The sequence below is a fragment of the Rhinolophus ferrumequinum genome, chromosome 21 (genome assembly GCF_004115265.2).
Source record: "Rhinolophus ferrumequinum isolate MPI-CBG mRhiFer1 chromosome 21, mRhiFer1_v1.p, whole genome shotgun sequence".
NCBI lineage: Eukaryota > Metazoa > Chordata > Mammalia > Chiroptera > Rhinolophidae > Rhinolophus > Rhinolophus ferrumequinum.
This window is the reverse complement of record NC_046304.1, coordinates 971,100-998,377: the sequence shown is the minus strand read 5'-3', so window position 1 is coordinate 998,377 and position 27,278 is coordinate 971,100. Positions and strand designations below refer to the sequence as shown.

Genomic DNA, 27,278 nt, shown 5'->3' with positions numbered 1-27,278 from the left:
GCCACCTTGTCAGCTAGGTCCCAGGTTCCCCAGGTACAGCCACCAAGAGAGTGGTCAGGAACGGATAACCCCGCTCTTCCCAATGGCTCCCCTTCTCACGCCCAGTACAGATTCTGGAGGATTGCTGAGCAAGCTGGTTTTGGAAATGGTGACCTCCTACGCTTTGCATCTGGCAACTCAAGTTCTTGACTACAGGACCTGTAGCCGGATGGGGTGTGTGTGTGTGTGTGTGTGTATGTGTGTAGGGGGTGGGGGAGTTGTCCTGTGTGTGCTGTGGAGTACGTGGGGGGTTTTAGCCCAGTGCTCTTTGGAAAGTGGATTCAGTCCCAGAACAATGTCTGGCTTGCCTGCGCCCAGGGAAGGGGAAAAGCTGATGATGCATTTTCAGCTGCTGGCCCTAAAGTACAAAATCTCACAGGCAGTTTTCAGGCCTGAGGTCCCCCAGCTTCTAGCAGGTGGGTGGAAAAAAGGGGAGGCAGCCTTAGGGAGGCCTGGAGCCGTCCCAGGCCTGCTGTCAAAGCTACAGAGCCCTGCCTCCCCACCCTGCCTACAGCCATCACGTTTTCAGCACAGCTACTGCCTGGATCCCAGAGCCACCACTGGTGGTCACAGTATGGACGAGAGGACTGCCTCTTTGGCCAGCCTGAGCTTCTGGCTGTTGGTGGGTTTAGCATTTATTCAGAACAATGACAGGTGAGGCATTGGGAGGGAGGCTCACCAGGAGGCGGTGGGTGTTCTGGGGGGGAAAGCCAGGGTCTCCCTGGATGGCAGCAGGCAGGAGAGTCAGGACTCACTGAGACATCAGTGCGCCCCTGGGCACAGGGGTGGGCGTCAAGGACTGGCCATGCTCAGTCATCCTCTCTGCTTCCCGAGGGTGGGCAGTGGCCCTGGCGCTCCTGAGACCTGTTTGCTGCCCCCGCCCCCACACACTGGCCATGGCTTACATATACCCTCCTCAGCAGTTCCCACAATGGACACACAGTAGTGGTATAGTGCCCATGTGAGAGATGTGGAGATCAAGGCTTAGAGAAATAGCTGACACTCAAATTCAGACCCATAACTGCAGTGTCCAGTCCATCTACGTGTCTTCACTGGATGTCAAGGCTTCTAGGGACTGGCCACGCACCCAGGGAAGAGGGCAGAGCTGGTTCTCGGGGCTTACCTTCCAATGGGGCAGAGACCTGAGCAAGTAATCGGTACATAGATCACTAGGAGGCAGTGACAAGTGTGGCCAGGCACAGTGTAGCGGGAGAGGATGGAGAGATAGGGGAGTGAGGTCTGCTATAGCTAGGGAGTCAGGGAAGGTCTCCCCAGTGACGAGGAGCTCCAGGCGAGGTTGGGTGAGAGGAAAGACAGGGCTAGAGTGCATATGGAGGCAGAGGGCCAGAGCAACTGCCATAGAGTTTGGATTGTGGAGGAGCTCAAGCAGAGTCTGGCTTACTCTTTGCAAAGAACCCCTGCAGCCTAGGGCCTCAAGGGCTGTAGGGCCCCCTTCCCTCCTGGCCCCCCGACAAGACAGCAGCAGCTCTCCTAACCATGCAAACTTCTCTTTGGTCACAGGTTGCATATTCATCGAAGAGAACTTTTCTTTGAAATGTCCCAAGCATAAGGTGGGTGACCACAAGCCTTCTCTGGAAGAGGTCTAGGCTGGAGAGGGGCCCCTCCCCACTTACTGCCCTGCAGACCAGACCCCCAGCAGGGCCCAGCCCCTGCCTGAAGGAATTCTCACCCACCCCGAGGGGCGCCAGGCCAGTCCCCACACGCCCACAGCAGGCCACCACCTCTCCAGCCTTAATCCCCTGTTACTCAGCGGGTGTCTGGGCTGGTGGACAGGTGATAGAGACCACTGAAAGCTGACATATCCCAGGTAGGAGACAGAGGGAAGGCCAGCAGGGGCAGGGGACAGTGGACACAGAGGGCAGGGTGGGGGCTAGAAGAAAGGAAAAGCCTGACTTCGGGCCAGCTGCCACCCGCAGACACCAGCCCCGCTATCTTGGCGCTGGGGGCAGGTGCCGAGCCTCGTGTGGGCGGGGCCTCGGCGGGCGGGTCTGGGGGGAGGAATTAACACCTTGCACAGGTCCACCACCGTCAATAACGGACGTTGGGGCGTGTACTCTTCTCCTGCAGAGGCTGCCATTGTAACCCACCCCAACGGCTGGAGAAGCCACCGGAGCCCGCCTGCCCGCTCCCGCCGAAGGAGAGGGGCCGCCTGTGCAGCCCCCGGCCTTTTGAGATGCTCCCAGAGCGGGCCTAGTGCCGATCCTTGATCCGGACCCCGGATCTTGGATCTGGCTGCCTAGAGCTGAGACGTGCGGTCCCGGGTTGGGGAAAAAACAGGTTCCGGAGCCGCCTGCTCCCGAAACCAGACGACACAGGGCGTTCCTGGCCCCCTCTTCCCCGACCCCGGGCCTGGCTTGGGAAAGAGAAGCCTGTGAAGCAGCCAGACGCCTTGGGGCACACAGGTTCCGGCGGAGGTGGAAGACGCCTTTAGCGTGGAGACACGCTTCTCCACTGCGAGTTCCCAGACGACGTGGCACACATTACCCGTGGGTGCTGCGGCCACCTCAGTGCAGCTGGGTGCCCTGGGGATGGGGGTCCAAAGGGCCCTGGAAGTGGCAGAGGGCGGCTCCTGGCTCCTTGAACGAGGCGGGGGCGTCCGGAAGGGGGTGGTTGAAAGAGGGCTAGGCCGGAGCGGGGAGCGGCCGGAGAATTTGGGATAAACCGTTCAGAACGCGCCCCAGCGTCCTTCCCACCCAGCATTTGCCAAAACCTTGCGGTTTGGGCAGAGCCAGGGGAGTCTAGGGCCCATGCTCAGGGGATGTGAGCTCTCCGGGTGTAGGTGGGACTGGGGCACTCCTTTGGCTTCTGTTTGCCCTTTTTCCAATCCACCCCACCCCTGGAGCCCAGCCTGGGAGCGCAAAAGGAGAGGAGCCTGCAGAGCGCACCTCCAGCGGATGGCTGGTGTGTGCTCGTCCCTCTGCAAGACCACCCGTCTCCAGGGACCGCAGCGCCCACTCAGCACCCCACTCAGCACGGGAGCAGAGACCGCTAGATTCGTGTACAAACCTGTGTACCCCTCTATGTTACATAGAATGTATATATGTTGGGAACATGCTCGCTTCTCCTTTGTGTCGCTGCCGTGCCTCTTGCGCACCCCTCAGCACGGGGCCCTTGCCGGGAAGGGGGCCACAGCGATGTCCCCCCTTCCCCACGAAGCCACCACCGGCCCAGGCCAGTCCCTGCCAGTATGTCCGCCTGTCTGTCGTTGTCCTCAGCTCTGTCCATGCTTCGATAGGCCTGAGGCAGCCCTCAAACGGGGGCACCCTAGCAACTTCCTGTACATATGACTGTAAAATGGTAAACGTGTGTATTATATCTGGCCTCGTTATATAGTGTATATATATGTATACATATACATATATATAATATATATGAAGACTGTAAATGTTAAGACGACTAGTGTTCTTATTAGTATATTGCTTCACACTGAAGATTGTGTGTATCGAGCTGTTTCTAAAAGATGTTTATTTTCCTTAAGAGTAAAAAACAGTCATTGCATTCAGAAAAAAAAAGTCAATAAAGATACAACAATTGTTTTGGAAGTCTGCAGCCCGTGGATTCTGACCAGATTCCGCTGGGAGAGGGACCAGGCTTTAGGTGGGGAGTAGAAAGGGGAAAGCTCAGGAGGCACAAATGCGGAGTTAGGGATTCTGGCACTTTCCGCAGGAACAGGAAATGACCCCACCCATGCAGCCTCAGGTCCTGATGAGGGTAGGCATCCCGAGGTGTGAGAGATGACCAGGGAACAAGGGGCGGGAAAGGTGAGACTGACACCCCAAACATACAGGACTATCAGGTTGTAGCCCTCTTGTCAACAGATCCTTAAGAACACTGAGTTGTCTGTCCTCCATGTCACCCTGGGAGCTGGCTGGCTGGTGAGGGCACAGGTGGGGTCATAATGAACCTAAGGATTAGCAGCTCCCTCCACCACTGGCATCTGAAGGTCATACCCTGCAGATATCCCATAACATCAGAAGGGGGAAATCTAGTCCCTTATGGTGGACTGATGTGGGAAGTCGGCCTGGGTGCTGCGGGGAGGCCCTGAGGACCCCCTAAGGACCGCCTCTGGTTGGCAAGTACATCATCCAAAGCACACACCCTCCCCAAAGGAGCAAAATACAGATTATAAATAATTTTTTATTCTCTGTACAAAACTTCTCAATCTATGAAAATAAAGTTTGCAAAAGGCAAAGTAATACTTGAGCCTCAGAGGCCAGGAGACTGGCGCGCCCTGATCTACACTATGTACAGATCTCCCCAGAAGGGAAAGAGGCGCCTTGGAGCAGGGCCCCCTTGCTGCCCAGGAGGGCCAAATCAGGCTCCCTTAGCTGAATGACATGTACCTGTCTTCCCTTTAGACAGGAGAGGGAAAAGCCACTGGGTGCCTGCAAAGAGGTGACACCAATTGCAGGGGCGCGGCCCCTGCAATCCCCCGATCGGCCACCAGAGGTCAGCACCACCCTGGCCGCCACTCCTCACGATGGGGAGCCGGCAGTGGCGGCGGGGTCGCGCCCCTTCTGACCTCCCATGTCAAGAAGCAAAAGCCCTCCAGGGTCTCCCAGTCTCCCGCCTCCCTCCCCCGTCCGCCAAGACAATGCAGTCCATGGTTGGACACCGGGGTCTCCGGAGCTGCCTTTTGCCATCGAGGCTCCGGCCCGGGACACAGCCAAAGGGCGCCGAGGTGGCTCAAGACGGGCGCTGGCGCCCGGGCAGCCAGCGGGGATCTAGCTGGAGGTGACCGTGGTCCCGCCGCCCAGGCGCATGAGCATCTGCTGGCAGTCGTGCAGCAGCCGGCGATCGCCGAGCTTCTCGAGCATGCGCTCCGCCTCGGCCAGCATGCCCACGCGCTGCCCCGGGGACGACAGGAAGCAGGGCGGCAGGTAGCAGGAGGCCAGCAGCAGAGCCTCGGCATGCTCCCGCCTCGTGGGCCTTGGCTCCAGCTCCACCCCCGCACCTGCGCACACGGGCTGCGTCAGGGGGCGGGGCCACGTGGGGACGAAGCTTAGGGGCCCCGCCACACCCAGTGGACTGCAGGGCCCATCAGAGGCCCTGTCCCTGCCCTCCCCACCTGTCTTAGGAACACCCGCGGAGACTCAGACACTTTCCAGGGCCGGGCATGGAACACACTCAGAGACACACTTGCACAGTCACGTATCCCGCAAAATAGTCACTGCATGGGATTTCTCAGGTAGATAAGCACCATGAGGTCCCCAGTCTCTGTTACACAGTGGCCCTCAGCATCCAACACACCCTGTCTGGGCCGTTACCAGCTGGGCTAGGAAAGCGCCCCCACACACCCCGACAAGGGCCTCCACCTCTCTCACCTCCTTTGCTGCAGGGGCCTGCCCTCCTCCTCAGACTGCGGTCCAGCAGCTGGTGTGTCCGCGTGGGACTGGCCCCTGCCATCAGCCGGGCTGTGGCCTCATGTAGAAACACCTAAGTAAAAGGGGGCCAGGAGAGTAGGGGCTCAGGCCAGGCCCCCACTCTCTCCTCGCACCGGGTGCCTCGTGTCCGCACTGCGAGGTAACGGGCCTGTGGGCACTCACCCGCCGCATGGCTGGCCGGAAGCTCTGCGCCAAACGCCTCAGGCCACTCAGGTCCCGCTGGAAGCCACGCAGCTCGAGGGCAGAGGCCTGGGCTCCATTGCTCGGGCCCTGCGAGGCCTGGGCTGGTGCAGGCAGCTGTTGCCGCCGCCACAGGCTAGTGCGCGCCACAAGGAGCAGGTCACACAGGAGCAGCTGCATGGCCTGGGGGTGGAGGACAGGAGTCAAAGGGGAGCTCCAGCTCTGGAGGGGAGGGTGGGGGCCCACGGTGCCAGGGGCCGGCTCCGGGCTGCACTGCCGAGGCACTGCACCCGCCTCACACACATGCAATGCAACAGCAATGCACCGCGGGGCCGCCCGCCTCTCCAGGCCTCCACACGCACCACCTGCCACAGGAGCAGCCTCCAAGGAGGGCCCTGCCACCACTCACCCCGCCCCTCCTCCAGGGGGTGGGGGAACTGAAGCCAGATGGGGCAACCACTCTCCCTGGACCCAAGCCTTAGCCGAAAGCAAGGCCAGCTGGGCCCCCAGTACTGTGCTGTGGGGCTAACCCCACAGTCTTCTGCAGCCCAGGGGAGAACGACATGGGAGTGGAAACGCTGTGACCCCGTGGACCTGCCAGGCCCCTGCCCCCACCCCTCACCTTGTCAATGGAGCTGCCAACTGGTGTAGTGGCCAGGCTGTCCTGCAGGTACTCACTGGCCTTCTCACAAACGGTCAGGCTGGCCGGGCCAGACTCTGCCTTCCCGCGGCCCAGCAGGGCCCGGGCAGCCCGGAAGGAGTGCAGAGCTGCCCTTGGCAGGGGTTTCCTGTTGGGGCCAGGGCAGGGAGTGATGGTCAGACCACGCCACAGACCCTCACTGAGCTCCCACAGCCCTGGCTCCAGCTTCATGGGGAAGAAAGGGTGGTGATCCCAGCTGCACAGATCAAAAGTGGGGGGTGGGGGTGGGGGGCGCGGTGCTGAGGGCCAGGAGCGTCGGCCTGCACTCACTCTGACTCCTGCAGGGCGAGGGGCAGGTGTTCTACCAGTGGGTACAGTCGTTCAGCTGCCTCCTCGTCCCGCCGCAGCCAGTGGGTCACCACAGCCGTCAGGGAAGCCCACCACTTGGCCACTGGGTCTGTGCCTGCAGGGAGCCGGGGGGGTGGGGGTGCCCTCTGAAACTCTGCCACACTGCAGCTGCTGTGGAGCTGGGGCTGAGCCGGGCATCGCAGGGCAGGGGGCCTGGGGGCTCACCGGTGGTGGCGGTCATGCTGGAGCTGATGGAGAAGCTGCAGGCCGGAGCCCCGGCGGCGTCGCAACAGCTGGTCAGTAGCTGCAGGTACCCAAGGGCATCTGAGAATTCCCTGAGCATGAGACACTGGCTATTAGGACAGGTGGCAAGGGTCCTGCGAGCCCAGGGAGGGCACTCGTCCTCCTCACCGCCCCACAGAGCGTGGTCTGACTTCTTGGCTCTACAAAGTGCCACTGTCTCCTCCTGCCAGAGACCCAGATTGGAGCTGAGATCTACCTGACGCCACACAGTGAGTAGACAGTTTCCTGGCTCTGATCACCCCCACAAGTCCCTGGACATGGCCACTGCCAGACCCCAGGGTAGAAGGTTCTTGTCTCGTGGGGGGTCTGGAGACACTCACCTGTCCCCGTCAGCTGATGCAGGGCTGGGGCTAGGCTGGGCCACACAATTCAGTGCTCGTTCCAAGAGATGTTCACGGAACAGCTGAGTCACCTGCGCCAGGGGGTCCACTGTGGGGAGGAGTGGGTGAGTGGGGTGCAGGAAAGCCCCCCCCATATTCCCCTCTCTACACCAAGGCTTCTCTCCTGGGCACATGGGTGGGCTTGACTCTGGGACAGATGAAAGTTGGTGGATGACCACCCCTGCCTTTGCCCTTGCAGAGGATAACCCACCATCTGACAGTGCAATCTGCTCCGCACACACCCTCCTGTCGGACCTCTTCAGGACCACTTTCCAAATGAACCACCTACCCCCGGGCCCCTATCTCCCTGTTTGCTGCTGAAGAACCCCAATTGAGAGAGACCCAGCCCCCAAAGCAACAACAGATGGCCAGGCAATAAACAGATGTGGGCAGGGACATCTGGAGATGTAGGGGACGAGGGATGGGGAAGAATGAGGATGAGAAATGGGAATGGGGACTGAGGGGGAGATGGGATCTGAGCACAGGGGTGAGAGAGCACCTGGGTTCCCAGCCGAGCTGTACAGGCTCTCCCTCGGGGGGCTGCACACGGCCCAGTCCCCATCCACGAAGAAACGGTGGCCCACAGGGTGGCAGAGCCACTGCATGGCAAGCGGCACTGAGCCACTCTGTGCCAGGCAGGCCTGGCGGGCGCTACTCAGGAAGAAGCGCTGTGGAGAAAGGGAGCTGGGCTGTCACACTGGACACCGGCCGGGGCTCAAACCCAGACCCTGGAGCCCACCTCATGACCTAGTGCCTCACCCTGTGCAGCCCCTTACCCAGGGAGCCACTAGTCACAGCCGCAAAGACAAGCCCTAGCCCTGTCCCCACCACCCACTCACTGTCAGAAAATGTAAGGCCCGCGGGAGACTGGTCTTGACCCTTAGCGCGGCGGCCACATAGATCTCAGCCAGCGTGGCCACAGACACAGTGTCCCCTGAACATTCTGCCAGGTTCAGCGCACTCAGCGCCAGGTTGGTGGCAGCGATGTGCCCACCAGTGTACTTCCCTGGAAAAGACAGGGCATGAGGCCAGGGTGTGGTGCGGAGGCAGCAGGAGCCCCTCGGGCCCAGCTCCTCTCCCGTCATACCCATGGTGTGAAGCTGGTGCAGCTTGTGGTAGACAAGGGCCGCATCTCGGGCACTGGTACGGGCGTCTGCCTGCAGAGCGCAGTCCCTTTGCAGACCCCCTGCCCGGCCTGCCAGCCAGCGGCCCACCCAGAGCCGTTGCAGCAGATGGCGGATGAGGTTCCAGAGCAGGCTACAGGCCAGGTCCAGGTGGGAGGTGGGCAGGGGCCGGCCCAGCGCGCGCAGGGCCAGCCACAGCTGCTGGGCGGCCTGGGCAAAGTCCCCCTGCGGATGAGGGTTTTCCAGGTGAAGCGGGGTCAGAGCGTCCTGAGCGTGTGATTTCCCTCTAGCTCTGAAGATCCCTCCACCTCGTGTTCCCGCCATGACCCGTGTCCTCCACTAGCGTTGGGCTGGGTCCCCAAGGGTCAGTGGGGGTCCGAAGGGTAGACAAGAGTAGAGGATAGGGCAGACTCATGGTGAGCCCGGAGCGTAGGGAAGAGCGAGTGATGCCCAGCACCTTCTTAGGTGCCACTCGCTCCCTCCCTGCCCACCCTCCATCCCCGTCCCAGGGTCTGACCCCTTACCCGGGCCAAGTCCAGGTCAGCCTGCTTGCGATGCCTCCAGAAGTGCACAGCCGGGCCTGAGTGGGGCCGCGTGACCGGCTCTCCATAGACAAAGAGAAGCGCCAAGGCGACTAGCACCAGCAGCCCATTGGTCAGCCAGACCAGTGGGGGCAGCAGCCACGGGGCCCAGCCAGGGCCATCTGGGGGCAGACAGAGGCCTAGGCACACAGCTCCTGGGGAATGCAGAGCCCCAGCCCACAGGCCTAGGGCTTGCACCCCCAAGAGCCCTCATTCCCACCTCTCCCAAAGGCACCCATACCAGCCTGTCCTACCTCTGTCCTCAGTGCCCAGCATGTTGCGCCTGGAACCCTGGTGGATGCTGGTGGCATACGAGGGGCCAGAGAGACCCCAGCTGCCCAGCAGGGAGGCCAAAGGGTTGCAGGAGAGACAGACAAAGACGAGCGCACACAGGGCCAGGCGGGAGCGGTCCAGCATGGCCCGGCCGTGGGGGGACGGCAGCTGTTCTGGCTTTCCCTGGTGGAGGCAGGCAGGGCGGTGAGGACAGGGCGAGGGTGGCCCAGGGAGAATGGCTCGGGGAACGAGGGCTCCGCTCTGCCTAGCCTTCCTGTGGGAGCCCGCATGGCTGCAGGCCTCGGGTTTTCTGTCTATAAAATGGGAGGTGGGGTGTTAGAGGCCTCTTCCCGACCCGGTCTTGGGGCTCAGAGGATGTCACTGGGAGACAGAAAGGGACCACAGTGCATGGCCCAACCTGGCTGTCCTCGAAGACTGGGCTGTCGGGCTCAGAGTCACTGCCACTGCCACCACTGCCACTATTCCTGCTGCCAAGGGACAAGGGGCTGCTCTGGAAGGGTGAGCCTGCATCTGAGGGTGGTGGGCTCAGTGTGTCCACCACCTCAGGCTGAATGCCCTCCATGCGCACGTCCAAGTTGCCTCCACTGCCACAAGCTGACACCAGGTCCTTCAAAGATTCTGCAGGCGGAAAAGGAGTAGGGCTGGGGGTAAAGGCTGCGACCCCATCCCAGGCAAATCAACTTAGGGCCCTGGGAGGACAGGCGGACTGGGAGTTGGCCTAGCTTCTGAGGACCAGTTTACGGCCAAAGGAGAGGCTAAGGGCCCTCGTAGGGTCAGAGACAGGGGTGGACCAAGGCTGGAGGCGGGGCCAGAACCGGGGCGATGCGGGGCCAGGACTCACTGCTTTTGTGGGCAGCAGTGCGCAGACCCAAGTTCTCCTGCTTGAGTTTCTGGTTGCTCTGTTGTAGGAAGCGGATGTAGTCGATGGCCTTACGCAAGACAGCAGATTTATTCAGCTGCAGGGGGTGGGAGGGAGACAGCACAGGTGGCCAGTCAGGCCTGGCAAGTGGGCACCTAAGCAAGGGGGGCGGGGCTGCTTTGCAACACAGCTGCCTCAGGACCTTTGCACTTGCTCTTCTTCTACATAGAATGTTCTTCCCTTGGAACAACCTTCCTCTCAGTGAGGGCATAAAGATTAACATGTAAAAGACATACAACAGTGTCTGGCTAACTGCTAGTATTATCTTCATGCCTCGCTCCCTCACCTCCTTCAGGTGTTTATTTTCTATCATATCACCTTTGTGAGACCTTCCCTGACCACCCGATTCAGATGTGCACCTCTCTTCCTGATTGATTTTCCTCCATAGCACTTATCACCATCTGGTGTACTCTAACCCTTACTGATTTATCTTGTTGTCACCCCCCCCAACTAAAACGTCTGTTTCTCGACAGCAGGACTTTTGTCTGTCTGTTCACTACTGTATCTCCAGTGCCTAGAATAGCTCCTGGTGCACAGGGGCTCCTCCGTGAAGTTTAGCTGAATAAATGGAGCTGGCCAGGCCTGAGCAGGCTGAAGCCCACGGTGGTCTGTCCAGGCGCAGGCCCAGCCCTTCTCGTCCTTCCAGCTGCCCCGTCCCCCAGGCTCGCCCCCGGCTGTGCCCGTGCATGTCTCTGCCCATACCTTCGCCTCAGTGCCCACTACCAGGTCCTTCAGCTCGATGATCTTGTCATTGATGGAGGAGCGGTAGCGCTTCTCAATGGCATTGTGAGCTGTACGCTTCTCACCACGGCTCTGGGCCGAGCCCAAGGCCTTGCCACTGGCCACCAGCCGGTTGATGGGCAACTTGTCAGCGTCCACTACCAGTGGCACTGTCGCCAAGATGGTTCCGCCACTCACCAGGGTCTGCAGAGCCAGGCATGGTTACCAGGAAGGCACACATGTGTGCAGACCCCATACCCTCTACCCTGCCCACGCCACCCACCTGCAAAGGCCCTGTCTGCACAGCTGTGCCAGGGGCCAGGGAGCTGACACCCGCTGCCTTCATGGGGGCTCCCATGTCCGTTTTCATGGTTGTCAGGAGCAGAGAGTCTGCCTTGATGAAGTGGGGCTGCAGCAAGACCTGGGAGTGGGGAGAGGTCTCAGCTATGAATTGTGTGTCTGGTCCAGGGGCTGCCACCTCCCCAATGCCTGGCCAAACCCCCTCACCGGGACCTGCTGGATCTGCGAGGTCACAGTGGTGGTTCCAGGGCCCACTGTGGGGGTGGCTGCGGCCGTCAACAGCTGCTGAGGGGCTGTGCTCTGGACCTGGGTGTGCAAGGAGATGGGTGGGGCCCCTGGCAGGCCAGGCAGCGGCTGTGGGGTGCTCCCTGGAGGTGTACCTGCAGAGACAAAGGCTGGGGCTGCAGGCACAAACTGCCCTTAACCCACTTTCGACCTGCCCCTCAGGTCCCTGTCACTGAGTGACCCTGAATGAGTCATTACCCCCTGTGAGCGCTGTTTCCTGTCTGCACAGCCACTGCCTGAGGCGCTGATGCCCATGTGCTAACTCCCCAGCCAGGCATGTGTGTCTGGAGGGCAGCACTGCTGTGGACACCCTGGCAGAGTAGAAGGCAAGGCTTCACCCAACAACGGGGACACAAGTGCTGCTAGGAATGGGCGTGTCTCAGCAGCAGAGAGGCGTCTCTAAAGCCTGCAGAGTCCCCTCCTGAGACCACAGCAGACCCCTCTCCCTGCGCAACCTCCCTCTGCATGTCCCCTTACCTGCGGCAAAGCCTCCAGGAGGACTGGGATAGCTCAACACAGGGGCAGAGCTGAACTGCGCTGGGGCCGGGGCTGGAAAGCTCTGGGGCAGGAGGGCCCCTGACAGGGGCTTCGGCGCGGGGGGCTGCAGGATGGTAAGCGGCACCGGCTCCTCCTTGATACCAGGCCCAGGGGAGAAGGCAGGCACAGATGGGTACATCTTCAGTGCAGATGCAGGCTGGGGAGGGGACACAGGTGAGGGTGCTGCCTTAGGCCCTCCCAGGAAGGCTTCGAGTGGGGAGTTCATCGCGACATGAGTTGGAGACAAGCTGCCCGGGGAGGTGGCTTCAGGACTGGGGGGGTCTGTGCCCCCTGCTTCGCCCCCAGCATAGGGGGGGTCAAACAGGCCAGGGAAGTCACTGTCTTGGTTGTTGATGAGCTGAAGCATGTCTGGGGAAAGGAGAAAGGTTGTGTGAGTGACAGTGGGGCAGGGGCGGGCCTTGTCCAGGGCACGACACATCTGCACATCCCTGCCCACCCTGCTGTACCTGTGCAAGCAGTGCTACCCCCGTGAGCCCACGCTCCCAGACACACAGCCATTTCTTGGGTACCTGTGACATCTGGAACAATGCCTAGTGCTTCCCGTGGTATCGGATAGTCCTTGCAACAACTGGAAAAGGTCAGTGCCAAGCAGGGCCAGGCCCCACACCTAGGCTGGGGCAGAGCTGGGGCTTGGGCCCAAGGCTGCCGACTTCAGTGCTGCCATCACCTACCCATTCCTCCGTAGAACAGACCAAGGCTTGGGGCAGAGCCAGCTGCTGGCCACGTGTGTGCCAACTAGTGTGTCTCTGCATAGTCTGGACACGAGCCCAGACTCTGGACACAGCCAAGCAGCCTCGGGATCCGGCCATTCAAGGCTTCTGTTTCCCTTCTATAAAAGCAAATGTTGTCTGTCCTAACTCCTTCCTCCTCGTACAGACTGGGACACACTCCCCGCAAGAGCCCCAGCCTGGCCACAGGCCCTCTGCCCCAGCTGGCGACTAACAGCCTTGCTGGGTCAGCCTGGGGCTCTCTAACCCACTGGGTCAAAGTGCTCTGCAGAACCCAGGAGCACAACTCTGGGAGCCCCAAGTGCTCCCGAGATCCCCAGCCTGAGCTCCCAGCCCTGTCCACAGTTGAGGTGGGGCCTGGGCCAATAGCCTCCTCTCACTGGGTCTGTTTCCTCATCTGTACAACAAAAAAGATTAAACCCTTTTTGGCGGGGCTTCTGCGAGCCTTTGCTGGGCAGGCAGCTGGCACAGAGTGGGGACGTGTGTCTACTGGTAGGTGCCCAGGCAGGAACGTCGCTGCAGGAGGGGACTCCCTGTGGCTTACAATAGAGTAAGATTGGGGTGCCAGGCTCAGCCTCCTGGGTCCTCAAACACAAACACTCTGTGGGCCTCCCAGGTTTATGCGGGTCATAAAGTACTTTCACTTGCAGGGTCTCCCATCCCTCACCCCAATTCTTATTGAGCTTTTTTGATAGATGGGGAAACTGAGGCCCCCGAAGAAAACTGATTGAATCCCGGGCTGGAATCCTGGATTTGGACAATCCAGAGCTCCTACTGTCTGCCTGGAGAGCCCACGGATGCCTGGGCCACAGAAGGACAACTGGTCTTCCTCTCTGCATCTTCCCGCTCTGGCCCAGAGGGGTAGCAGATGATGTGGGAAAGCCATCTATTTCTCACTCCAGACGTCGGGGTGAGATCTGGGAACTGGTACACCTCCCCCTAGGAAACCGGCTTTTTCCTACTCTGAGTATCCCAGCCACCACTCACAGACGCCCCCCTCTACGGAACCGGGAAGAGTGACCTCGCAGCAGAGATGGAGGCTCTGTAATTGAGGGGTGGGGGTCCTCCACAAAATACCTTCGAACGTGCAATCCATGGCTCTGTGGCCGGCGCCTGCCACCCCTGCAGGGTGTCCAGGCCGCTGGCCTGCGGGTCTCGGTGCCTTCACCTGTCAGGGCTCCGCAGCGCTTTAAAGCCCGCGGAACGAGCCTCCCGCCCAGCCGGCTGGCCACGCCCCCGCCCACCCGCCCCGCCCCGCCCCCGCCCTCCCCGGGCCGCAGGCCGGGCATGGGGTGAGCGCGCGTGGCCAATCAGCGGCCGCGCCACAGCTTCACTAGGGCCCCGCCTCGGCCCCCGCCCCACCCCCGACCGCGGCTCAAGCTCGGGTTTCACCCGCGGTGCTGAAGGGGCCGAGGTTACCCGCGGGCGCCGGCCTTTAACCCGCTAGGTGCCAACATCGCTGGGGTTACTGGCGGTCACTGTACCCCCCATCCCAGCTCCCGCCACCTCAGTTACCAGTGCCGCGGAGTGAGCACAGGGCGGGAAGGACCCGGGCAGGGATGCTCCAACACCCCGGAGCTCTGTATTGGAAATCACTGGCTCACTGACACCCTGAGCGGGTCTCCTCTCTAAACCTGTTTAATCCTCTAGAAAATGGGACAATCACATCTCCCTGGCAATGAGAGAAGGAGATAGGCGTTCCTCACTCAGTATCCAGAAACTCTTAATTAAAGCCAAGGGCTGCTTTGTGTTGGGTACAGGGACCTCCCCTTCCTGGGGCAGTTCCAGCATAGGGCCCCCCCCCCACACACACACACACACAAGCCCGTGATAACAGGTCACTGCCAAGAAACTGAGGCCCAGAGTGAGGAAGGGAAACCCCTACCCCAAATACGCATCCAAGTAATCCTTGAGTCCTCCTGACTCCCAGCGCAGAGGGGTCTGGGTCTGAGATGGAGGGGCAGGAGGTCAGTGAAATCTTCCCTGCCCCCCGAGGTCTCACAGTCCCCCAGCAGTCACCAGGTAAAGCCTGACTCATTTATTCACCACAGGGTCCGGGAGGCCAAGAGGGGACCCAATCCCTAGGGCAGAAGGTAAGGAGAGCAGGGTGTCAGTCCTAGGATAAGCGACTCGGAGGGTCTTTTGAGGCGGTTCCCTAGGTATCTCCCCTTCTGTGTGAGGTCAGAGTTACACACACACACACACACACACACACACGCACAGAATAGCCCAGGTTGCCAGCTCCGGCTTCTGCGACCAAGCAAAGCAGCCCACCAGCAAGGCCTGACTAGGGCTCCAAGCACAGCACCAGCCTGCAGTTCCTCCTGCTCCCAGGCTCCTGCCGCCTAGAAGGGGCGTGCCCCCAAATCCGGGGCAGGCAGGCATAGTGACTGGGCGGATGGTGCTGGGGGGTTGGGGGGTGGCGGGGGCCAGAGCCCTCTTAGCCCCAGGCGCTCTCCGAGGTGACATGAGGAAACTCCAGGAGCCAAAATGAGGAAACAGCCTCATGTCCCTCCCACACACCCAGTTCCCCCCTTTTCCCAGGTCCTTCCGTAGCTTTCTAGGGGGTGCTAAGCACAACAGAATTCTCCTCTAACACCTCCATCTCCCTCTCTCCTCCACCTGTGGGTGCTCCCATTTTCCCTCACCCCTAAAACACACAAGCAAACATTGCTGTTGTAAAGGCCCTGACCTCACTTTGAGTAACCGAAACAAGGAAGACCCGAGTCCAGGCTCCAGTTTCAAAAGCAGACCTCATGGCTCCATTCCTTCCTTACTGTGTTCCCCAGTTTTTGAGGCCCCTCCGCTTCCTGCCCCATCCTTCTCTTCCCTTCACCACCTTTTCTTTTTTCTTTTCCCCCTTCTTCCGCCTCCCCCCCCCCTCTGGTTCAAGCCCTTGTTTCTCAGTCTAGTTGAGTAGGACACAGCTCCCGGGCCCCTGCTGGTGTTAGGAGCCTTGCGCTCCACCCCCCCCCACCCCCCCACCCCCCAGGCAGTCGGTCGCTGGTCATTGGTCGGCCGCTCACAGCAGCTCACGGCAGCTCCCGCCGGCTGCCGGCCACTCATGGCAGCTCACAGCAGCCCGGGGCAGCCCACGCCAACCTCCGGATGTTCACGGCAGCCCATCGCCAGGGAGAGCTGTTGTTCACAATCTTAGCTGTAGAGGGCGCAGCTCACTGGCCCATGTGGGAATTAAAAGGGCGACCTCGGCCTTAGGAACACGGTGCTCCAACCACCTAAACCACTGGGCCAGCCCCCTTTTTGTTTTCCTGCCTCTTTTTGTTTTCCATTCCTCACGTCTTTGTGCTCTGCCCCAATCCCATCCAGACTGAGGAGGTAGGTGGAAGACGACAGTCACTCACTGACCTTCTGAGGGTAGCAGGAGTCAGGCCAGGCTCCAAAAGGAGGGCTAGCCTTGGGGCGGATGACAGTTTAAGCTAGGACACAGCAAGAAAGAGGGCTTGCGTGCCACAAGGCACCTGTTGGCACACACAGGAGCCAGCCACCCCCCGAACTCATGGCCTGACCAGCCCCCATCTCACTCCCCAGCTCTAGGAGAAGCTCCATGCCAGGGCTAAGTCTGGGGGGTGGAAATTCAAGAACCAGCCCCACTGTTTCCCCAACACCCCAGATGCAGCTAAGGAGGCAGACCCCCCTCTGTGCCTCATTTGCTGTGTGATCCAGGGCAGTTCACCCCCACTCTTGAGCCTCCACCCCTGGTCTCCAGAGGGGGGATTCCGGGAGACCAAGGATGTGAAGCACGCACCCCTCAGCAAGATCGCAACGAAGGTTAGTCCCTCTGCAGCAACCGCAATGGTCCAGAACTAGGCAGTCAGGTGGTGAGTCGCCCGACACTTGGAATGTTCAAGTCGGAGCTCAATATCCATTTGATGAAGGTTGTTTTATGGACAGTTAATAGGTCAGGGACTGGGGTGAGGCAGGAGAGGCACCCAGGGTGCACCTGCTCCTGGCCGTGAGAGCCAGGACTTCGGGTCCAAAAGGCTGGCCATGGCTCCCCAACTGTGGACCATCCTCAAGGCAGCTTAGCACTGGCAGTGCCGCGTGACGGCAGACTCAAAAGGCGCACGGGACTCCTGCAAGCACACTCTGAACCTAGGGAAGAGGAGGAGGCACAGACTCTGGGCCTCAGAAGGCCCATCTTCCCCCTCCCCTCCCCTTTTTCACCCTTCTACTCCCTCCCCCAGCCTGGATTCCTCCTGTTTCCTCTCCTTCCCTGATTCTATCAGGACCCAACAGGAAACCTGAAACCCCTCCCCTCCTCCTGGGCTCTACCTTCAAACCTCCCTCTGAAGGCAGATGTGGGGCAGCCTTTTATTCTCTGGCCTGTTTATTCAGTGAGGCCAGAATGGAAACCCTGGGAGGGCCCCACACCATCAACTTGCAGGAGCCCAGCTTTGACCATCACAGGAGCCTACAACCTATGTAACGTGCGTGAGGCCTTGAACCCCAAACTCTGTTTACATGCTTCCCAGGACAGGGAGCGCACCACCTCCCTAACATGGCCTGGTCCATGAGGCCCAGGTCTATTTCTCTGGTAACACCTATTGCCCTTTCTTAAGAGTCTGTGTGTCAGGCCCGTGCCAGGCACTGGGGGGGGGGGGGTACAGGGGCACAGCACAAAGACCTTCCCTTGTGGAGCATATGTTCCAATGAGGGAGACCAATGGTTTGCAAATATATGGAGGAATGTGGGTGCAGGTGGTGATAAGCACCATGAAGAAGCTGAGGCAGGATAGAGAGTGTGAGGGGCCATTGGAGATGAGGTGTCAGGGCAGGCCTCTCTGAGAAAAGGCCTGAATGAAATGAGGGAGTAGGCCAGGTGGGAGAAAAAATGTCCTGGGCAGAAGGAACAGCAAGTGCAAAGGCCCTGAGGTGGGTGCCAGCTTGGTATGACGTCGAGACAGTGAGGCCGGTGTGGTTGTTGGGTGGAGGGGAATGGAGGTCAGAGAGGCAGCCAAGGAGCTGAGATTCCAATCTAGGTTTGACTGTCGCCTGAGCCAACGACACCAATTCTCCAGGGAACGGGCAGACAAGGGATTTGCAAATGGTCCTACGTGGTGTAGAACACAAAGGTTGCATGATTGTGAAGAACAGTAACCCATATAAGGCAGGAGTACCACAGGGGAGGACATGGCTCATGGGACCCCCAGGGTGTTCCACCTCTGCCTGCTTGATGGAGGGTGCAGGGTGGGGATGAGCTCACCCCACATCCAGGGAGCTGGCACCCTGCCTGCCATCTGCCCCTGCTGCTCCCATCCGCACCAACTTGATCATCCCGAGGACTCAGGTCAGCAAGTTTGCATGTCCTCAGCTGGTCATGTATGTGACAGGGACACAGGCTGCCCTTTGTGCGCTCAGGGCTGCCCCAGGCTGTGCCGGCTCTTCCTGGAATGGGATGGGACTTCTAGACGGAGAGGAAACTAAGACTCAGAGGGTGGCCACATGCCCAGGGGCCCACAGGTGCCAAGCGGAGAATCTGGGGCTCACACAGGCCCACCAACCCGAGTCCACACTTGTTAACCGCAGCCTGCCAGAACAGGAGCCCCAACTCCAGCCTGGTTCTGCCTGACTTGCTGTCAGCACTTGTCTCAGGTCAGGAAGCGTGTGTAGAGACAACAGAAAGCTCTTTAAGGCTCAGCTGCGAGCCCCTCAAGGCAGAGCCGAGGCCTGAACCAACTCTGTGACCCCAGCAGCACTCAGCACAGGGCTGAGCTCAGAGGGGTGGGTGGATTGCCAGCCACCACCCCACTGCTGGTCTCCGGCCCTCTGAGTCCTACTGCTTCAGCTCTCGCGAGCCTCACTTTCCTTGTCTGTTTTCTGAACATACCATGCTACTTAATGCTTCCATGCATTTGCTCTGGCTATTCCATCTGCTAGGAAAGCCCTTCCCACTATCCTTTGTCCACCTGGCAACCTCCTATTCCTCCTCCAAAACTTGCTCTGATGTCACCTTCTCAGATCCTTCCCTCATCTGTGCCACTCCACACACCAAGCTGGGACCAAGAGACCCTGAACGTGACCTGTAAGATGGCCATTACACAAGATGCTGGTGGCACCAATTCAGACATCTTGTTCTAGGTGTGGGCTCAAGGCACCTACCATTCTGGAAGGTGGAAAACAACCCATGGGCCTGAAGCAGTGGCAATTTTGGGGGTAGATCTCTGCTGGTGAGCAATTGTTCCCAGTCTCAATAGTGCTGTGCATTTCTTTATATAAATTATATCTATTTCTTCCTTTTGGATTGTTTCCCTGCAACCTGTTTTAGACATGAAATGGGTGTGTGGTTCAAAGGCAGCATGCTGTTCTAGAGCCATCAGCCCACTCTCCGGAAAAGATAAACCCCTTTACAACTTCCCCTGTAATAATGTGTCCCATTTCCTCATTGCATTGCCAGCACTGGGTTTTATTGGTTTTATTTACTTTTGGTTGTTTTGTTTAGCCCCAAGAGCTGTGTGACAGGAAACTTCAAGGTGCTTCGTTTGCATTTCCAAGACTGCCTTGAGGCATTTTGTGTAAAGAACCACAACTGGCCTGAGACTCAGCAATACCGTGTTTTTTTTTGTTTTGTTTTGTTTTGTTTTAGGGAGGTCGCAGCTCACAGTGGCAATCTTGGTGTTATTAGCACCATGCTCTAACCAACTGAGTTAACCGGTCTCCCCAACACTGTACCTAATAGATTCTTTTGCTGGAGAAATAATCCCTGCAGGGCCTGGCTGCCCAGCTGCTTCTCATTGGTCTCCAGCAACTTTACCCCTCCCAGCTGCCACTGGGCCCAGGCCATGCAGGCTGGGCGGCAAGGGGACTGTGGTGAGTCTGGTGTCTTGAGGCCTGTACACTGGGTGAGAAGGTGACAACAGCATGTCTAAGATTCTTTCTAGCTCTAGTGGCTTTATCTGTAAAGACAGTGGGCTTGCTCCTCAGGGGTGAGATGAGGGAAGGGGCAGGGGGCTCCCCGCTGGCCTGCCCAGCCCCCCCTTATCTCCCACACAGACCCAGAATCACCAGATGGTGGATGCTCAGAACTTGGAACCATAGTCCAGAACATCCTAGAAACTTCCAACACAGGCTCCTTGGATGATGGCTGCTAACATTTGTCTCGCTAACATATTAGGTGCCAGGTCCTGGTTAAGGGCTCTAAATGATAAAAGCAGTAACTGGTTGAGTTAACTGGTTGATAAAAACACACTGGTTGAGTGCCTACTATGTGTCAGGTACGCCTAATCCCTTGACCTAAATGAGTTGACCAGACGGGCCACAAGTCTGAGAGCTGCTTCCATTATTCCCAGGACACTGATGAGAACCTGAAGGGCAGAGCTTGAGCCACTTGTCTATGGCCACATAACAGGGGTTAAATTTGAAGACTTCTGGACCCCCAGCCTCCCAGTTGCAGGAGGAACGGGGATCCCAGAGCCCTGACAGGGGCAGGTCTGAGGTGTGGCTGGGAGAGTGAGGCTCGCGGGAGACAGCTGGGGTGTCAGTTGGGAGGTGGGGGGCTTGAGCAGAGTTCCAGGCCAGAGTGGGCCTCTCCAAGCCACAAACTCCCCCAGGTGGGAGGACCCCCAGCCCTGCCCCCCCTCCCACCAGAGCCCACACCTAGCAGGGGAATCACACACCTGCAACCACCTCAAAGACTCCGCTTCCCGGGAGCCCAATGCTCATTTCTAAGGCTCTCCCCTCCCCTGAAAACACCCCCACATGGGGCATGTGTCTCATATTGTGCAGTCCTACTCAGTTCCCGGGTCAAAGGGCACACCCACAGGGCCTGCTGCTGGCAGGAGATTAGGCCAGAGACACTTCCTCTGGCCAGCACCGCCGTTCCCACCTTGGCTGCACCTCTCGGTGGGGAGAAGTTCAGATCCCAGGCTTCTGTCCGGAGATGACCGCTGCCTGGGGCTGACCAGGTCACTCTGGATGTTTATGTGCAGCGAGGTAACCATTGGGCAGGAGGTAACTCCCAGCCACCTGCCTGCCTGCCTCCTTGGACCTGCTCCCAGCATGCTTCTCTCTGTCCCCCAACCCTGTCCCCTCAGAGGCTTCAGGGGGCTCAGAGGCAGCAAATCTTACAGCCTCTACCTCCTGCTTTCCAGGGGAGTCCCCTGAAGTTCAGAGAGGGCAGGGTACTTTCCCTAGGAAAAGCATCAATGCACGGCCACCATGGGAGGGCTTTCTGCTTTCTGCTGTCCTAGGTTGGGCAGGCCGGATACGGAGAGGCAGGCAAGGGATGGGGAGGGGAACATGTCTGATAGGGGAGGTCTCTCTCAGGCTGTACCCCTGAGGGGCTCTGGACACAGGAGCACAGGAGAAGGGGCGTCATACCGGAGCAGAGTATGTGTCTGGGGTGGGGGGTGTTTGAGGGGTAGGCTCTGGATGGATAGAAAACGTCCCAGGAGGGGCAGGTCTTGAAAGCCATGCTGAGACAGGGAACTTTGTCTTGGGAACACTGGGGAGCCATGGATGATTGTGGAACTGGGGAGTTATGTGCCTGGATTTTGGAGCTGGGCAGTGGGCTATGCTTTCTAAGCAGGGCCCATGCTTTGTGGGACCAGGGAGAGAACTGGGCACAAGGGGAGAGGTGTGGGATGGCAGTGTAGCCGCCAGTGTGTCCCCACCAGCAGGGCCGGCATGGATCCAGAAAACACTCAGAGACACATGGGCTGGGACCTCAGAGGCAAGGTACCCCTAGGGTTGCTTCAGACACCTTGGGAGGGACCCCAGGGCCAAGAGAGCTCAAGAAAGCACTGCCAAGAAGAGGGTGGGGGGAGGCGAGATCCAGGAATGCCGCCCTAGCTTGGCAGACTGCAGGGGTATGACAGATAGACAGTGAACATGGAGGTATCCAGGCAGAGGCGAGCATGAGCTGTGCCAGCCAGAGCGCCCAGGCAGCCCCTCAGCCAGGCCCTCCGGAACTCCATCACCAGTCACCTTTTCTGCACTTAGAAGCATGTGCAAGATCTGATCAATTAATCAGCGGCGAGGTGGCAACTGCCATGGGCTGAACAGTAATCCCAAACATGTGCAACAGGACCGCTCTCGATTTCCCTCTGCCCGTGGCCACCAGACACCCCAAAGCACAGAACAAGAAAGGAGGCGTGGGGAAGAGACGGAGCTCATCGGAGGCCATTGTGCACTGTAGCCAGGGCAGCGCCTTCCCCCATAGAACCTGGGACTGGTGCTGGCAGCTCCACCCCAAGACTGTTCACATGACAGAGGGCTTGGCCAGGAGGGCAGGCAGGAGGGCATGCGGCAGGGCCAGCAAAGCAGGGCTCCAGGCTCATGGCTGACTCTCCGGTGCCAGTCCTCAGTCTCATGATTCCAAGGCTGCTCTAGGCTGGGAGGCGGGGGCAGCCTTCTGGCCTCTGACCCCTCTATGACCCCAGCATAGCCCCACGTGAGGCAGCCTCCTGGGTTCCCTGTTCTAGTCCCCTAATCTCACTCTTAAGAGCCCAGGGGTTGAGCCCTAAGAGTATGGGCTCTGAAGCCCACAGCCTGAGTCCGGATCCTGGCTCTGCCATGTTCTGGCTGTGTGAACTTAGGCAAGTCACTTAACCTCTCTGTGCCTCAAGACACTCAGCTGTAAGATAAACATCGTAAGTGTACCCACTTGGGGTTGTTGGGAGTACTCAGTGCTCAGCACAGTGGTTGGCATACAGTACGTGCCCAGTTAGTTCCCTGTTCCTGCTGTGATCCTCCATCAGAGGTAACTTCTGACACGGAACCCAAACACGGCACTGCCCTGCTCCAACGCACTCCCCAAGACTCCCCTCTGCCTTCTGGGTCCGGCCCAGCTCCACATTCTGCATCCTGGCACTGCCTGGCCCAGCTCTCAACCCGTTCCCCTCATGAGACGTGGAGACCCTTGGGCCCGGCCCTTCACACCCTCCAAGTCACCTCTCTCTATACCTACCGAACTGCCCAGCTCCCCAGCGCTGAGGGTGGGGTAAAGCCTCAAAAGCGGTGGCCTCGGACCAGCAATTCCCCTGCAAGAGCCTCAGCCTATCTAGGTAACTAAACAAGAATCCCTCTGGGCAAAGACTGGCCTCAGGGGGTCCACTGCAGAGCAGAACAAGACGGCCAGGTGGATAAGCCAGGAAACCTGATTGTTGTCTGGCTGTTGACATGGAACAAAGCAGGTGACAACAGATCCTATTCTAATTTACAAAAGTACAAATTACTGGTTGCCTGGGGCTGGGGTGAACCAGGGAGCTCCTGTAAGTAGGCATGAGGGACATTATTGGGGTGATGAAAATATTCTACAACTGGTGATGCTCACCCAGTTTGGTAAATTTACTAAAACTCACCGAATTGTACACTTAAAATGGGTAAATTTTACGGCAGGTAAATTATACCTCAGTAAAGTTGTTTTTAAAAAGGAGATCAAGAGTGTGCAGCCATTCCAGAAAAATATGTACAGACACACAGGAAATAATCCCCCACATAATTAACAGAGATTATCTGTGGGTGGGGGGTTTAAGGAAGATTTTCTTCTTTTTGCTCACCTGTGCTTTCTAATTTTTCTACAGTTCAACGAGATTAGTTGTATAATTAGGGAAAAGAACTGAAAGTCTGAATAAAAACCAAGAAACCCTCTGCCGCAGGGGCAAACTTCAGGTCCATCCCAGCAAGACACCCAGTTCCCTTTTTCTCACATACTAGAGCTGGGGCCTACTCTGATCTCCAATCGCCTCCACCCCCAATGGCTGCCCAAGACCTCTGTGTCCTGGGGGAGAATCTTTCTATAAATGAGTCAATGAGAAAGGTCTGTGCCAGACCTGCATCCAGATACACCTACTCCGATTTGATGTCCCAGCTCCCCTGGGAAGGGAAGCATTCTTACCCAGTGGAGGAAATGGAGGCTTGGGGGTGAGAGGGCTTGCACAGTCTGGCAAAGTAAGTGAGAGGTGTCCAGATTTGAGCCCTGACCCCGAAGCCGTGTTCATGGCGCTTTCCAGGCTCCCCTCATTGTGGAACTGTTAGTTGAGCCAGGCTCAGCTCTCCCCAGGACCTGTTGTTTGGGGTTCAGAATACAGTGATGGGAAGGCTGTTTTGGAAAAGCCTCATCGTCAGGGTCTCTCCACTCAAGCCTTGCCCTAGCCTGGCCCCAGAGGAAAGCAAGCTGATGAGTCCCCAGCTGGCAGCCAGCTGGGCTGCTCTGCAAGGCTGAAGTAGGGCAGGAGTGGGTGGCTTGTATGTGTCTGTTCTGCCAACCCCAGGGAGGCCACAGGCTCCATGGACATATCCATTCAGGTTGTGGGAGGTTTGAGTCCTGAGCTCTTGGCCTCAGTTTCCCCATCAACCAAGTGCAACTTAGCCAGTGTTGCTGAACCTGCACAGCAACCATAGAGGGCAATTTGCCGGAGCTTCAGTGTGCCCTGTGTACAAAGTGGAGCAACAGCCTTCTAATGGGTACCTGCACGGTGGTCCCCAAATCCCTTCTCTGTATAACAACCAGAATGTGTTGCTTTAAAAGATGTAAATAAGCCGGTGCCACGCTGCCTGTCCTTCCCTGGCCAACAAGGCCAAGTGACCCTGCGGCCTACCTTCCCAATCTCACCTCCTGTATATTCATTCCTCCAACTCCTCAAACTCAGGGCCTTTGCCTGGGCCATGCTCTCCGCTGGGAAAACATCCTTGCCAATTGGTCCCAGGGCAAGGTACTTGCAGGTCTCAGCTAAAATCTGCTTGGAGAGGTCTTTCCCCACCACTGTACCCAAAGTAGCCGCACCCCTGCTCCATCCCAAAATGCAACTAAATCTGTTTGCGGGTTTCCTTGGGGATTTTTGCGCTGCCAAGAAGGTGAGGAGCCCAGGTCTGTCTGTTAACTCCCAGTGCCTAGGACAGGGCCTGGAAATCAGAAGAAGCCGAAGCGATGCGTGTCTTGGACAAGGAGAGCCAGACTCTGGGGGGAGGGGCGGGAGGACGCGCCATGCGCACGCGCAAGAGCTCCCGCGCGGAGCTGAACTCTCGGGCCGGAGGGAATGACCGTGAGTAACCCCCGCGCTGACGTCACGGCTGGGGCAGGGGCGGGGCCTCGGGAACGCCCGGGTCCCAAGCTCCTGCCGCGGCTACCCAGGCGTTGACGACTTACTGGCCACGCGGCGCGGACCCCCGAATCCCAAGAGGTGCACGTCTCCCGGCCACGAGCCTCCAGGGAACCGAGCGCGGCGCGGCCCGAGACGCCAGGGCGGGCGCTGGGAGGCTCTGCACAGGCTGAAAATCGAGGCTCGCAGCGCGCAGCCCAGAGACCCAGCGAAGCCCCGCGCCCTGCACCCGGATCGGGGAGACAAAAGCCAGGCGCCGCCTGCGCGCCCCATTCGCGCGGAGCCCAACTGGCCTTGACGCACCTTCGATGTCAGTCAGCAGCGCCGCGTCCAGCTCGCACGGCTCGGCCAGTGCCTGTTTCAAGGCAGCCTCGCTGAAGGGCGCCTCATCCATGATGCAGTCGCCTCCTCCGGGAGGCCCGCCGGGCCCGCCGGCCTCACCGACTGTCTCAGCGAGCGCTGCCGCTCCGCGCGTTTGCGCCCCGCCCTGTCCTGGGTGGCGGCCGGGTGCCCGCGAAAAGTTCCTCCGAAACTGGGTTCCCCAGCGGCGGCTCTGCAGGACAGGCAGGACGGGGCGAGGCCTTGCGTGGGAGGCCCCGCCCCTTGGTAGACGGCCCCGCCCCACCCGAGAGAGAGTTGACCCAGCTCCCCGGTCGGCCTCGCAAACCTACTTCTCTACCACAGCCCCCTCCAGTCATTCATTTTATCCAGCCTGCTGCACAACTGCCTCTGGCCGGTTACTGCGGGAGCTCAGTATGGCCCCTCCACGGGCCTCAGTTTCTCCAGCCCCAAAGAAAGGGGCTGAGTGGAAGCCCCAGGACTGGGCCCGTCCCAGAAGTCTCTGGACTTGGGGAGTGCCCCAACAAACTTCCTAGATTTGGCTTTTTAGAACCAGACCGACCCGTCCAAGTTATAGCTCTTAACAACCTGCCATGTGGCCTCAGGCTAGATTACATCACCACTCTGCCTTAGTTTCCTCGGTAATAACAGGAGCCTGACGATGCCTTTCCACAAGTTGGCTGGGATGTTAGTGATGACACGCAGGGGGCTGTGAGACCAGCCTGCCCTTCCTCAGTCTCCTCAGGTCAGATTGGCCTCCGGAGGAGGGGGTGGCCCAAGAGGAGCCTTGAAAAGGCTGGAATTTCCCGTCCTAATTTAATCTTTCCTTCCAAATCTGGTTGTGGGGGATGGCAGATGGGCTTGGAGGTCAGGGGACCCAGTCTGACCTCAGTACCCAGAAGGACAGGAAAACCCAGAGTTCTAAGGAGCCAACCTACCTGGCCAAAGTCACACAGCTACTCCGGGACTGCAACAGGGTTGGGCCCCAGGGCTAGCTGACTTCGAACTTGGTGCTTGTCCCTGGGAGCAGCCCGGATGGAGGGTGTCAATGCAAAACATCCAGCGTAAGAGAAAGTTTATAAGAGTTTGTCTGAGCCAAACTGATGACAATTGCCGGGAAGCAAAATCTCAATGGATTGAGAAAATGCTCCGCGAAAAAGGGATTACTGACATTCCAAGGATGTCCTCTTAGGTGCAAAAAGACGATAGACAGGCTCACTTAAAGGCACAGATGAACTTTATGAAGGAAGCTAAAGACGAGACTTCCCGCCATGGCCCACTTACCAGTAGTTACGAAATTTTTTATGCTCACACCATCATATGTGGTGATTTTCAGTCTCCTGAGCTTGTCAGATTTAACATGTGGCCCCTTTTCCATCCACACTTCCCCCTTTTGATCATAAATCAGTCCGAAGGATGCATTGATGACCAACCTTTTGGTTGGATAGTGTGGTCCCACTGTGCTAGGAAGGCTCATTCCTAGGAATCTTAGTGTCAGCGTTTGTCCTGCTGAACGTTGGACCATTGGGGGTGTGGCAAGACCATAACCTCAGATGGCAGTCAAGGCCGAATTATTTATTTATATTTAAAAGAAAATGTGAACAAATGGGAGGCAGTCAGATCCTATATGTCTAAATTAAATATATCCTGGATCATTTCTAATCTTTGAGCTATCATGATCTGAGTTGTGTTTTTTTTAAAATTTTATTGGGGAATATTGGGGAACAGTGTGTTTCTCCAGGGCCCATCAGCTCCAAGTCGTTGTCCTTCAATCTAATTGTGGAGGGCACAGCTCAGCTCCAAGTCCAGTAGCTGTTTTCAATCTTAGCTGCAGGGTCACAGCCCACCATCCCATGTGGGAATTGAACCGGCAACCTTGTTGTTGAGAGCTCGTGCTCTAACCAACTGAGCCATCCGGCCAGCCCTCAGGCCGCCCCTCCGGCAGCTCAGTGGCAGCTCTTTCTCTTCAATCTAATTGTGGAGGGTGCAGCTCACTGGCCCATGTGGGAATCAAACCGGCAACCCTGTTGTTCAGAGCTCGCACTCTAACCAACTGAGCCGTCTGGCCACCTGATCC

The 27,278-nt window shown here is 58.5% G+C and overlaps 2 protein-coding genes across 6 annotated transcripts in view; one reads left to right on the top strand and one right to left on the bottom strand.

The window, feature by feature from the left end:
* RAI1 (retinoic acid induced 1) overlaps positions 1 to 4,029 on the top strand; it is a 119,282-nt gene extending 115,253 nt beyond the window's left edge. For all 3 annotated transcript variants that reach the window (XM_033090321.1, XM_033090322.1, XM_033090323.1), the window contains 2 exons: positions 1,561 to 1,610; positions 2,128 to 4,029. In XM_033090321.1, coding sequence (XP_032946212.1) covers positions 1,561 to 1,610; positions 2,128 to 2,142 — 65 coding nt within the window. In that variant the 3' untranslated portion in view covers positions 2,143 to 4,029. The remainder of the gene's footprint in view (positions 1 to 1,560; positions 1,611 to 2,127) is intronic.
* A 154-nt stretch (positions 4,030 to 4,183) lies between these two features.
* SREBF1 (sterol regulatory element binding transcription factor 1) lies at positions 4,184 to 25,404 on the bottom strand. 3 transcript variants are annotated; one of them, XM_033090326.1, is made up of 21 exons: positions 25,162 to 25,289; positions 14,053 to 14,069; positions 13,882 to 13,950; positions 11,996 to 12,424; positions 11,441 to 11,613; positions 11,217 to 11,354; positions 10,916 to 11,137; positions 10,136 to 10,250; positions 9,692 to 9,912; positions 9,255 to 9,456; positions 8,944 to 9,122; positions 8,383 to 8,644; positions 8,135 to 8,301; positions 7,795 to 7,963; positions 7,236 to 7,344; positions 6,838 to 6,947; positions 6,595 to 6,727; positions 6,247 to 6,412; positions 5,607 to 5,807; positions 5,385 to 5,496; positions 4,184 to 5,014 (listed from the first exon to the last, which is right to left on the bottom strand). In XM_033090326.1, the coding sequence occupies exons 1-21, from the start codon at positions 25,254 to 25,256 to the stop codon at positions 4,785 to 4,787; spliced, it is 3,519 nt and encodes a 1,172-aa protein (XP_032946217.1). In that variant the 5' UTR covers positions 25,257 to 25,289; the 3' UTR covers positions 4,184 to 4,784. The 3 variants fall into 3 exon arrangements, with proteins under 3 accessions (XP_032946217.1, XP_032946216.1, XP_032946215.1); XM_033090325.1 differs by lacking the exons at positions 13,882 to 13,950; positions 14,053 to 14,069 and having other exon boundaries at positions 25,166 to 25,404; XM_033090324.1 differs by lacking the exons at positions 14,053 to 14,069; positions 25,162 to 25,289 and having other exon boundaries at positions 13,882 to 14,024.
* Positions 25,405 to 27,278: the final 1,874 nt, after the last annotated feature.